Consider the following 12,113-nt stretch of genomic DNA (forward strand, 5'->3'; position numbering starts at 1 on the left):
CCTTAAGACACTGGTAAATGAACCCCTTAGCATTTGTCTCCCTCTGGTGGATAACTTAAGCATTACATCCGAGATTACTATAGTCCATACCAACCATTTGTCATGGTGCTGTTGGTATGTCAGCTATTATCATTGGTTCCTTTGTTTGTTTGTTTTGGTGTTTCTGACATGTCTCACATTCGCCTATCATGTTCTCAATGTCCTTATTTATGCCAGGCCAATAAACAGTGTCTCTTGCTCTCCTTTTGCATTTTTCAATTCCGAGGTGTCCCTCATGAATCCTTTTGAGCATGTCTCGACGTAGAGCCTGTGGAATGACTATTCTGTTCTGTTTTAGTAATAGTCCACTTGCGACACTCAACTCTGACCTTATGTGAAAGTATTTTGGACAGGAACCTTTTGGTCAACCATGATGAATGTTCTCTATTACTGTTTGTAACACTGTATCTTTTACTGTTTCTTCTGCTATTTGCTTTGATTTTGTGTCTGACACGGGCAGCGCAGCAGTGACCATACTCACATGAACATCCACGTCTTCTTCAGTAGAGCTCACATGACTCATTGTGGGTGCTCGGGATAGTGCATCTGCTAACACTATGTGTTTGCCTGGTGTGTAGATCAGTTCAAAGTCATATCTTTGCAGCTTCATCATGAGTCGTTGTATCCTTGGAGACATCTCATTCAGATTTTTTTTTATGATGGCAACCAGTGGGCTGTGGTCTGTCTCAACTGTGAAGGTGGGAAGTCCATATATGTAGCCATGAAACTTTTCTAGTCCAACTACCAAGCCTAGACATTCCTTTTCAATCTGGGCGTATCGACACTCAGAATCAGTCATAGACCTGGAGGCATAGGCAACAGGCTTCCAATCTTCACCCTCTGCTTGTAGCAAGACCTCACCTAGGCCATCTTTTGATGCATCCGTTGACACTTTGATTCTCTTTGTTGGGTCAAAGAAGGTGAGTACAGGCGTGTTTGTCAGCACTGTTTTGAGGTTCATCCACTCTTGTTCATGTCTTTCTGTCCATGTGAACTCATTTGTTTTATGTAGCAGTTCTCGCAGACAGGCTGTCTTGGCTGACAAGTTAGGAATTAACTTTCCAATGAAGTTTATCATCCCCATGATGCGTAGCACTCCTTTTTTGTCAGTGGGTCAGGGCATTTTGAGTATGGTGTTTACTTTTTCCATATCTGGCTCTATTCCTTTACCAGATAGATTATCTCCTAGGAAAGTGACTTCCTGGACGCCAAACTGACACTTGGCTTTGTTGAGCTTCAGTCCATTCCGGCGTATGCTCTGTAGCACTTTAGTCAGTCTCTCATTGTGTTCTTTCAGTGTGGAGCCCCAGATGATGGTGTCATCAACATAGACCCGAACTCCTTCCAGACCTTCAATTATGTGTTCCATCGCTCTATGAAAGATTTCAGATGCAGATATTATCCCGAAAGGCATTCTGAGGAAACAATACCTGCCAAATGGTGTGTTGAAGGTACAGTATTTGGTGCTCTCTTCATCCAGTTTTAGTTGCCAAAATCCTTGTGAGACATCGAGCTTTGTGAAGTATCTGGCACCTGACATTTCACTGGTGATTTCTTCTCGCTTGGGAATCTGGTAGTGTTCACGTTTTATGTTTGCATTTAAGTCCTTTGGATCCATACATATTCTTAGATCATTGTTCTTTTTCTTTACACATACCATGGAGTTAACCCAGTCTGTTGGCTCTTCGACTTTCCTGATGACTCCTAGTGTGGTCATTCTGTCCAGTTCATTCTTGAGCCGGTCACACAGGGGTGCTGGAACTCTCTGTGGAGCATGTACCACTGGCTGAGCATCCTCCTTTAGCTGGATCTTGTAAGTGAATGGTAGAACTCCAAATCCTTTGAACACATCCTGGAAATTACTCACTACAGAATCCACCGAGTCATCTGGTCGGCTTATGGCACAGTTTATACGGTAGACTCTCTTGACCAGTTCCAAGTCCTCACAAGCTTTGTCACCTAGTAGTGAATCAAGTCCTTCAGCCACAACAGAAAACATGAGATGATGCACTTTGTCTTTGACTGTCACTTTAAGTCTGCATACACCTAAGCTATCTATTTTCTGTCCATTATAGTTCTTCAGTAGTACTGAATTTTTCTGTATTTTGGGCTTTTCTTTCATATTTTTAATGTCACTCATACTGATTAAGTTTGCTTTTGCCCCAGTGTCTAGTTTCAATGTGACTAATGCTCCATTTACCTGCAGTGACTTATCCATTTGTCCTCTTTTACTGCATTAACTTTATGTTCAGCATTGTCCATTCCTGAGGGCTGCACATTTTCTGTATCCGTTTTGATATCGTCACATGACACCATTCGTACAAAAATTGTCTCACTTAAATCAGTGTCCTCAATCACATTGACTTGGACTTGTTGCCCTTTCTTTGTTTTTACTTTTGAAAAGCATTGTTTGGCAAAGTGATTCTTTCCATGACATTTTGTGCACATTTTTCCAAATGCTGGACATTGTTTTGACTGGTGTTTGTAACCACAGCGTTTACAATTAAAAATTCCTTCCTCCGATTACTTTTCATTTCTGTTCTGCCCACGTTTCTTCCCTTTGTAGGACACAGCACCGACAGCAGCACTATCACTTACTACAATCGCATTATTATTAATATCACTGAAAGTCTTCGCGTGCTTTTGAGCTAGCTCACTGGCTTGGCATATTTTCACAGCATTTTCCAATGTTAGTTCGGTTTCTTTCAACAGACGTTCCCTAATCTTTTTATCATGAATACCAAACACAAACTGGTCACGAATCATGGATGCTTTCAGATCAGAGAAATTACATGTCTGTGCTTTCAGTTTCAGACTGGTCACAAAGCTATCAAAAGTCTCATTTTGCTGCTGTGTCCGTGAACGGAACACGTGCCTCTCATACATTTCGTTCTTTTTGGGAGAACAATATGTATCAAATTTCTTTAACACATCTTCCAATTTTTCTCTGTTCTCCTCTTGATCAAATACAAATGTATTAAATACCTCTATCGCCCGTGGGCCTGCAACCGTGAGCAGCAACGCTATTTTCCTTGCATCTGGCTTTGTACCGAACCCGATGGCAGCAATGTAGAGTTTGAATTGTTGTTTGAAAGTCCGCCAATTGTAGTCGACATTCCCCGTGAGTTTCAAACCCTCCGGTGGCTTCAAAGTCTCCATGTCGCGTTTCACAATTTTCAGCAGATTTTACCAATCCTGGTACCATGTTATGTTCATAAATAAATAGACATTCTTATTATGAACAGCTAGCTTGGAGCTAGTCGTTTATTCAGCCATCTGGACTAGTGTGCAGGCCTCCATCTTGACTACTGCCTTGTGGGTAGCCTAGTGTTTTATATTCATACAGCTCTACAGCTCCACCTAGTGTACCATTCTAGAATGACAGGTTACTGATCATTACAATCTCGTTAAACAATAGCGTTGACCAGGGGATCCTAACACAGACCCCTTGCCGCGTGTACTGGACGATGTGATCGCACAGATGCCATCACACGCATTCTGTCCTTACTAAAAAGCACTCCGTGAGACAATTAAAAACCAAATTGGTTTATTTTACGTAGAATACTTGAATGAAGGGAATACAGTTTTGCAGTGAGATACAACCATTTCCTACCACTACTCTACCACGAATAAATAATTAAAATATGCGGCCTTGACACTATTGTAGACAGAACCCACTTACAAGCTAGCGTCCCTAAACTAACTGATTCTGTCATTGCTTACCAACAGGATGGGTCCACTCTGCCTTTTTGGAGGCTTAGCACAGAAATCATATAAAGATAGAAATCATCGAAACTTACAGCACAGGAGGAGGCCATTCGGCCCGTCGAGCCTGTGCTGGCTCTTTGAAAGAGCCGTCGTGCTCAGTCCCACGTCCCCGCCTTCTGTCGGTAACCCTGTGAGTTCCTCCTCCTCCAGGACCGTCCAAGTCCCTTTAACATTATTGATGGAATCGGCTTCCTCCACCGTTTCAGGTCGAGCGTTCCCGGTCCCCACAACTCAGTGACAACATTTCTCCTCATCTCCCCTCGAGATCTTTTCCAATGATTTTAAATCTGGAACCTCTGGTTATTGACCCACTCACCAGAGGGAATATTTTTTTCCTATTTACTCTATCAAAACTTCCCAACATCATGAAAACCTTTATTAGGTCACCTCTTAACCTTCTCTGTTCCAGGGAGAACAGTCCGAACTTTTCCAACCTCTCCTCATAACTGAAGCCCCTCATCCCTGGCAACATCCTGGTAAATCTCCTCTGTCCCCTTTCTAAGGCCTTTACATCTTTGCTGAAGTGTGGGGCCCAGAACTGTCCACAATACTCCAGCTGAGGCCCAACCAGTGATTTATAAAGTTCTAGCGTGATCTCTTTGTTTTTATATTCTATTCCTCTATTTATAAGCCCAAGTAACCCATACGCTTTTTTTAAACACCTTATCAACTTACTGTGACACCTTTAGGGATTGTGTGTAAGGACACCAAGGTCTCTCTGCTCATCTGACGGACTCACGCTGACCTGAGAGAGAGGCCACTCCGCCTCACCTAGGTCTGTGTGTGTGTACAAAACAGCTTTTTTTTACTTAATCATCCCACAATGGTTATTCCACAAACATCAACAGAAAACAAAGAACATCTACGTTGATGACCTGGCTGGTGTTCCAGCCCAGGGACCATTCTATCACCGGTGGGGTGGGGGGGGGGGGGGGCGCAAATTGCTAAGGGAGCCACTCAACGCCTTCCCATGTTTCCTAATTAACTTCCTAAATGGCTCTGAATATAAATTTAAAAAGAATTAACCTTTGGTAAGCTGAATGCAACTGTAGCAAATTCATAATAAAATCCTTTCCAGGCAAAGTGGGTGAAAGTCCCAAAATGCTCCAGTAAATTATGCATTTAAAGGTGCAGTAAATATGATTACTTAATGTTGAGTCCAAACACAGATGTGGAGGAGGAGAAAATCACGGATGTGAGTGTTGTCCCAGCACTGGGATTATCCCCACGATATCGGGCAGTGATTGGCAATACAATAGAGAAGTAATATTGAAACACTATGGAATGTTACTGAGTACAGGCTGAAGTTTCAATTACTATACTTACAAGAACAACACTGCGAAACATACAAAGAAAGACTATCAGAATGGTTCTGACTTTTGCCAATTGAGCCCAGTATAAATTACAGCAGTGAAGATACTGCTGAAGTTTAATGCTTGAGATATGAGAAAGGACTATGAGATATTAGCGTGTTGCCATTAGATAATGGAAACTTGAAGGTAAAAACTGTTCTTTGAATGCTTACATAGAAACATAGAAGATAGGAGCAGGAGTAGGCCATGTGGCCCCTCGAGCCTGCTCCACCATTCAATGAGATCATGGCTGATCATCCAAACTCAATACCCTGTCCCTGCCTTCTCCCCATATCCCTTGATCCCTTTAGCCTTAAGAAATATATCTAACTCCTTCTTGAATATATTTAATGAATTGGCCTCAACTGTCTTCTGTGGTAGAGAATTCCACAGGTTCACCACTCTCTGGGTGAAGAAATTCCTCCTCATTTCTGTCCTAAATGGCTTACCCCTTATCCTTAGACTGTGACCCCTGGTTCTGGACTCCCTCAACCATCGGGAACATCCTTCCTGCATCTAGTCTGTCTAGTCCTGTTAGAATTTTATAAGTTTCAATGAGACCAGTTATGAAAGGAATTGATACAAATATAGGGTACAATAGTGAAGTGGTTATGTTACTAGCCGAGTAATCCAGAGGACATGAGTTAAAATCCCTCCCCAGCAGTTTGAGAATTTGAATTCAATTTAAAAAAACAGAAAGAACTTGCATTTATATAGCGCCTTTCACAACCTCACAAAGCACTTTACAGCCAATGAAGTACTTTTTGAAGTGTAGTCACTGTTGTAATGTAGCAAACACAGCAGCCAATTTGCGCACAGCAAGCTCCCACAAACAGCAATGTGATAATGGCCAGATAAAAACACTCAGCGGGTCAGGCAGCATCTGTGGAGAGAGGAACCGAGTTAACGTTTCAGGTTGAGGACCTTTCATCAGAACTGGAAAAAGTTAAGAGATGTACCAGTTTTAAAGCAAGTGCAGAGGGAGGGGGAGAAAAGAAAGGTCCTCGACCTGGAACGTTAACTCTGTTTCTCTCTCCACAGATGCTGAGAGTTTCCAGCATTTTCTCATTTTAGTTCAGATTTCCAGCATCTGCGGTATTTTGCTTTTGTATTAATGACCAGATAATCTGTTTTAGTGATGTTGGTTGAGGGGTAAATATTGGCCCCAGGACACCGGGGAGAACTCCCCCCTGCTCTTCTTCGAAATAGTGCCGTGGGATCTTTTACATCCACCTGAGAGAGCAGACGGGGCCTCGGTTTAACGTCTCATCCGAAAGACGGCACCTCTGACAGTGCAGCACTCCCTCAGCACTGCACTGGGAGTGTCAGCCTGGATTATATAAATGTGGAGGTAGGAATTTATAATAGAAACATATAAAAATAAGAGCAAAATGTATAACTTTAAAGTCGGGACTGAATTAGGTCTATGCCCTGATTCAATTATCCCCCAGCCTACTGTCTCCCTTCAACAACAACTTGTATTTATATAGCACCTTTAACAAAGTAAAATTTCCCAAGGTACTTCACAGGAACGTTATCAGACAAGATTTAACACCGAGCCACATGAGGAGATATTAGGACAGGCGACCAAAAGCTTGGTCAGAGAGGCAGGTTTTAAGGAGCATCTTAAAGGAGAGAGAGGCGGAGAAGTTTAGGGAGGGAATTCCAGAGCTTAGGGCCCAGGCAGTTGAAGGCACGGCCGCCAATGGTGGAGCGATGGAAACTGGGGATGTGCGAAAGGCCAGAATTGGAGGAGCGCAGAGATCTCAAAGGGTTGTTATGCTGGAGGAGATTACAGAGACAGGGGGGAGCGAGGCCATGGAGAGATTGGAACGCAGGGATGAGAATTTTAAATCTGAGTCGTTACTGGACCGGGAGACGATGTAGGTCAACAAACACAGGGGTGATGGGTGAACGGGACTCGGTGCGAGTTAGGACACAGGCAGCAGAATTTTGGATGAGCTGATGTTTACCGAGGGTGGAAGATGAGAGGGCCAGGAGACCATTGAGTCTGGAAATAGCAAAAACCTGGATGAGGGTTTCAGCAGCAGATGGGCTGAGGCAGGGGCGGAGACAGGCGATGTTACAGAGGGGGAAGTAGGCAGTCTTGGTGATGGGAGAATTGCACCTGAAGACTGTACTTGATCCTGTCTCCCTGTGTGCAACATCGGGGGAATCCATTATTATTTATTAATTATAATCACTGCTGACCAATTAGAAGCAGGTGGAAACCACAAATCTCAAACTTGCTGCACACAATCTATCTTTTCGGGAAGGGGGGCAAATGGGAGACATCTTACCCGCAGCAGCAACAAAAAATACGCTGCATTTGAGGATTGCTTTAATAGTTGTGATCCCATGGGTCAACACTTCATCAATGTTGTTGCGTTCCGTTGCCTGAAGGACAGCAACAAATGATGAGCCTTCTCCAAACAGGTCAATCTAGTGGCTTATTGTACCTGAAGCAGCTAGCAGGCAGAGTGTAAAGATCCAGAGTCGAGGATAGAAGTGCATTTTATATTCTGTCTCAGCCGTAAGCCATGTTGGACACTGCTCTGGGCTGGAGGGAGCCGGCCGGCCGGCCTGTCCATTCGGACAATGGCCCATTGTGACGACCCGGCATTTGGAACCCAATGTAACAAAAACAAGGTGACACACCAATGTAATAATTATTAGCAACACTGTATCCATTTACACTGTATCCATTACAGCTCAATGTAACAAATCGCCTGCACTCCAACAGAACTAGAATTAATGCAGGCAATTAATTTAAAACTTACACTTGTTTTTAAATTGCAAACTAAATTTGCCGTAACAAGCCCTTCGAGTGGGGTGTAAATCCACAATTCAATGTCTTGACACTTTGCATACTGCAAATGTTAAAAACGAATCACCCCTCTCTACATGATCCACAATTTTATTCATGCAGCCCCACTAATTCAGTGGCTAGTAGCGTGAAATTGGCGTTTGACACACGCGGGTTGGTTTTTGGAGAGAGGAAGGGGAGGTGATCGCTTGATCCCAGGATGTCTGGGTCGGTTCATCCGGCGGGCGCTAGGACCCCGGTGCGGAATCCACTTCGTGCGAGGGCGGAGAGCGGTCCGACCCGAAACGTCAACTCAAATTTCTCTCCACGGATGTTGCCTGACCTGCTGAGTTTTTCCAGCATTTTCTGTTGTTATTTCGGATTTCCAACATCTGCAGTATTTTGCTATCGTGGGTGGGGCTGGATGATTGACAGGTGGGTGGGGCTGGATGATTGACAGGTGGGTGGGGCTGGATGATTGACAGGTGGGTGGGGCTGGATGATTGACAGGTGGGCAGGAACAGGATGATTGACAGGTGGGTGGAGCTGGATGATTGACAGGTGGGTGGGCTGGAAGATTGACAGGTGGGCAGGAGCTGAATGATTGACAGGTGGGTGGGGCTGGATGATTGACAGGTGGGTGGGGCTGGATATTGACCGGTGGGTGGGGCTGGATGATTGACAGGTGGGCAGGAACAGGATGATTGACAGGTGGGTGTGGCTGGATGATTGACAGGTGGGTGGGGCTGGATGATTGACAGGTGGGTGGGGCTGGATAATTGACAGGTGGGTGGAGCTGGATGATTGACAGGTGCAAAAAGAAAATACTGCTGATGCTGGAAATCTGAAATAAAAACAGGAGATATTCAGCAGGTCAGGCAGCATCTGTGAAGAGAGAAACAGAGTTACTGTTTCCGGTCGATGACCAGGTTCTGACGAGGTCATCGAGCTGAAACTTTAACTCTGTTTATAGAGTCATAGATAGAGTTATACAGCACAGAAAGAGGCCCTTCGGCCCATCGTGTCCGCGCCGGCCATCAAGACCTGTCTGTTCTAATCCCATTTTCCAGCACTTGGTCCGTAGCCTTGTATGCTATGGCATTTCAAGTGCTCATCTAAATGCTTCTTGAATGTTGTGAGGGTTCCTGCCTCTACCACCCTTTCAGGCAGTGAGTTCCAGATTCCAACCACCGTCTGGGTGAAAAAGTTTTTCCTCAAATCCCCTCTAAACTTCCTGCCCCTTACCTTGAAACTATGCCTCCTGGTTATTGATAAGGTCCCGCATAAGAGATTAGCGTGTAAAGTTAAGGCACATGGGATTGGGGGCAAGGTACTGACTTGGATAGAGAACTGGTTGGCAGACAGGAAGCAAAGAGTTGGAATAAACGGGTCTTTTTCCGAGTGGCAGGCAGTGACTGGTGGGGTACCACAGGGATCGGTCCTTGGACCCCAGCTATTCACAATATATATTAATGATCTAGACGAGGGGACTAGATGTAATATCTCCAAGTTTGCAGATGACACAAAGCTGGGTGGGCATGTGTGCTGTGAGGAGGATGCCGAGAAACTCCAGTATGATTTGGACAGGTTGGGTGATTGGGCAGATGCAGTATAATGTGGATAAATGCGAGGTTAGGAAGGCAGATTATTATCTGAACAGCAATAGATTGGGAGAAGGGGAAGTGCAATGAGACCTGGGTGTCCTTGTGCACTAGTCGCTGAAGGTAAGCATGCAGGTGCAGCAGGCGGTTAAGAAGGCAAATGGTATGTTGGCCTTCGTAGCGAGAGGGTTTGAGTACAGGAACAAGGATGTCATGCTGCAGTTGTACAGGGCCTTGGTGAGACCACACCTTGAGTATTGTGTGCAGTTTTGGTCGCCTTATCTGAGGAAGGATGTTCTTGCCATGGAGGGAGTGCAGCGAAGATTCACCAGGCTGATACCTGGGATGGCAGGAATGACGTATGAGGAGAGATTGGGTTGATTGGGCTTATACTCGCTGGAGTTTAGAAGAATGAGAGGGGATCTCATTGAAACTTATAAAATTCTAACAGGACTAGACAGACTAGATGCAGGAAGGATGTTCCCGATAGCGGGGGAGTCCAGAACCAAGGGTCACAGTCTAAGGATAAGGGGTAAGCCATTTAGGACTGAGATGAGGAGGAATTTCTTCACCCAGAGAGTGGTGAACCTGTGGAATTCTCTACCACAGAAGGCAGTTGAGGCCAATTCATTAAATATATTCAAGAAGGAGTTAGATATATTTCTTAAGGCTAAAGGGATCAAGGGATATGGGGAGAAGGCAGGGACCGGGTACTGAATTTGGATGATCAGCCATGATCTCATTGAATGGCGGAGCAGGCTCGAGGGGCCGAATGGCCGACTCCTGCTCCTATCTTCTATGTTTCTATGTTTGAATGTTGTGAGGGTTCCTGCCTCTACCACCCTTTCAGGCAGTGAGTTCCAGTTTCCAACCACCCTCTGGGTGAAAAAGCTTTTCCTCAAATCCCCTCTAAACCTCCTGCCCCTTACCTTGAAACTATGCCCCCTGGTTATTGACCCCTCTACTAAGGGGAAAAGTTCCTTTCTATCTCCCCTATCTATGCCCCTCATAATTTTGTACACCTCAATCAGGTCCCCCCTCAGCCTTCTCTGCTCTAAGGAAAACAACCCCAGCCTGTCCAGTCTCTCTTCATAGCTGAAGCACTCCTTTCTTTTGTTTCTCTCTTCACAGATGCTGCCAGACCTGCTGAGTATCTCCAACTTTTTCTGATTGACAGGTGGGCTGGAGCCGTATGATTGACAGGTGGGCTGGAGCCGGATGATTGACAGGTGGGCTGGAGCCGGATGATTGACAGGTGGGTGGAGCTGGATGATTGACAGGTGGGTGGAGCTGGATGATTGACAGGTGGGCTGGAGCTGGATGATTGACAGGTGGGCTGGAGCTGGATGATTGACAGGTGGGCTGGAGCTGGATGATTGACAGGTGGGTGGAGCTGGATGATTGACAGGTGTGTTGGAGCTGGATGATTGACAGGTGGGGCAGGAGCTGGATGATTGACAGGTGGGGCAGGAGCTGGATGATTGACAGGTGGGGCAGGAGCTGGATGATTGACAGGTGGGGCAGGAAACAGAAACATGGAAGATAGGAGCAGGAGTAGGCCATTCAATTCAATTCAATTCAATTCAATTTTATTTGTCATATATGCAGGAAACGTGTGTACTGCACAATGAAATGTTGATTTTTACAAGTCCTCCCAACATTGGAATAAATATGGCATAGCAATGATAAAAATACTAATAGAAATACAGTAATAATAAATAAAACAACAGTAATAAATAATAATCAATTATTTGTTCATGAGTCTTATGGCCTGGGGGTAGAAACCTGCTGGTACGAGACCATATGCTTCGATATCTCTTACCGGACGGGAGCAGGGCGAAGAGGTTGTGGCTGGGGTGGCTCGTGTCTTTGATGATTCTCAGGGCCTTCCCCCGGCACCTCTCGGGGTAGATATCCTGCACAGCAGGTAGTTTAATTCCTATAGTATGTTGTGCAGCTTTCACCACCATCTGTAGAGCCTTGTGGTCTGTGGCGGTGCAGCCGTTCGGCCCCTCGAGCCTGCTCCGCCATTCAATGCGATCATGGCTGATCATCCACATTCAGTACCCTGTCCCTGCCTTCTCCCCATATCCCTTGATCCCTTTAGCCTTAAGAAATATATCTAACTCCTTCTTGAATATATTTAATAAGTTGGCCTCAACTGCCTTCTGTGGTAGAGAATTCCACAGGTTCACCACTCTCTGGGTGAAGAAATTCCTCATCTCTGTCCTAAATGGCTTACCCCTTATCCTTAGACTGTGACCCCTGGTTCTGGACTCCCCGACCATCGGGAACATCCTTCCTGCATCTAGTCTGTCCAGTCCTGTTAGAATTTTATAAGTTTCAATGAGATCCCCTCTCATTCTTCTAAACTCCAGCGAGTACAAGCCCAATCGACCCAATCTCTCCTCATACATCATTCCTGCCATCCACAGGTGGGCTGGGTTTGGATGATTGACAGGTGGGGCAGGAGGTGGATGATTGACAGGAGGGGCAGGAGGTGGATGATTGACAGGTGGGGCAGGAGGTGGATGATTGACAGGTGGG

At 45.2% G+C, this 12,113-nt stretch overlaps 1 protein-coding gene across 1 annotated transcript in view; it reads right to left on the reverse strand.

Moving 5' to 3' along the window:
- LOC147103529 (uncharacterized) overlaps positions 1–7,734 on the reverse strand; it is a 34,323-nt gene extending 26,589 nt beyond the window's left edge. The window contains exon 1 of the mRNA XM_085962128.1: positions 7,619–7,734. Coding sequence (XP_085818254.1) covers positions 7,619–7,673 — 55 coding nt within the window. The 5' untranslated portion in view covers positions 7,674–7,734. The remainder of the gene's footprint in view (positions 1–7,618) is intronic.
- Positions 7,735–12,113: the final 4,379 nt, after the last annotated feature.

Source organism: Somniosus microcephalus, chromosome 19 (genome assembly GCF_052327205.1).
Source record: "Somniosus microcephalus isolate GS21.2 chromosome 19, FLI_Smic_1.0, whole genome shotgun sequence".
NCBI lineage: Eukaryota > Metazoa > Chordata > Chondrichthyes > Squaliformes > Somniosidae > Somniosus > Somniosus microcephalus.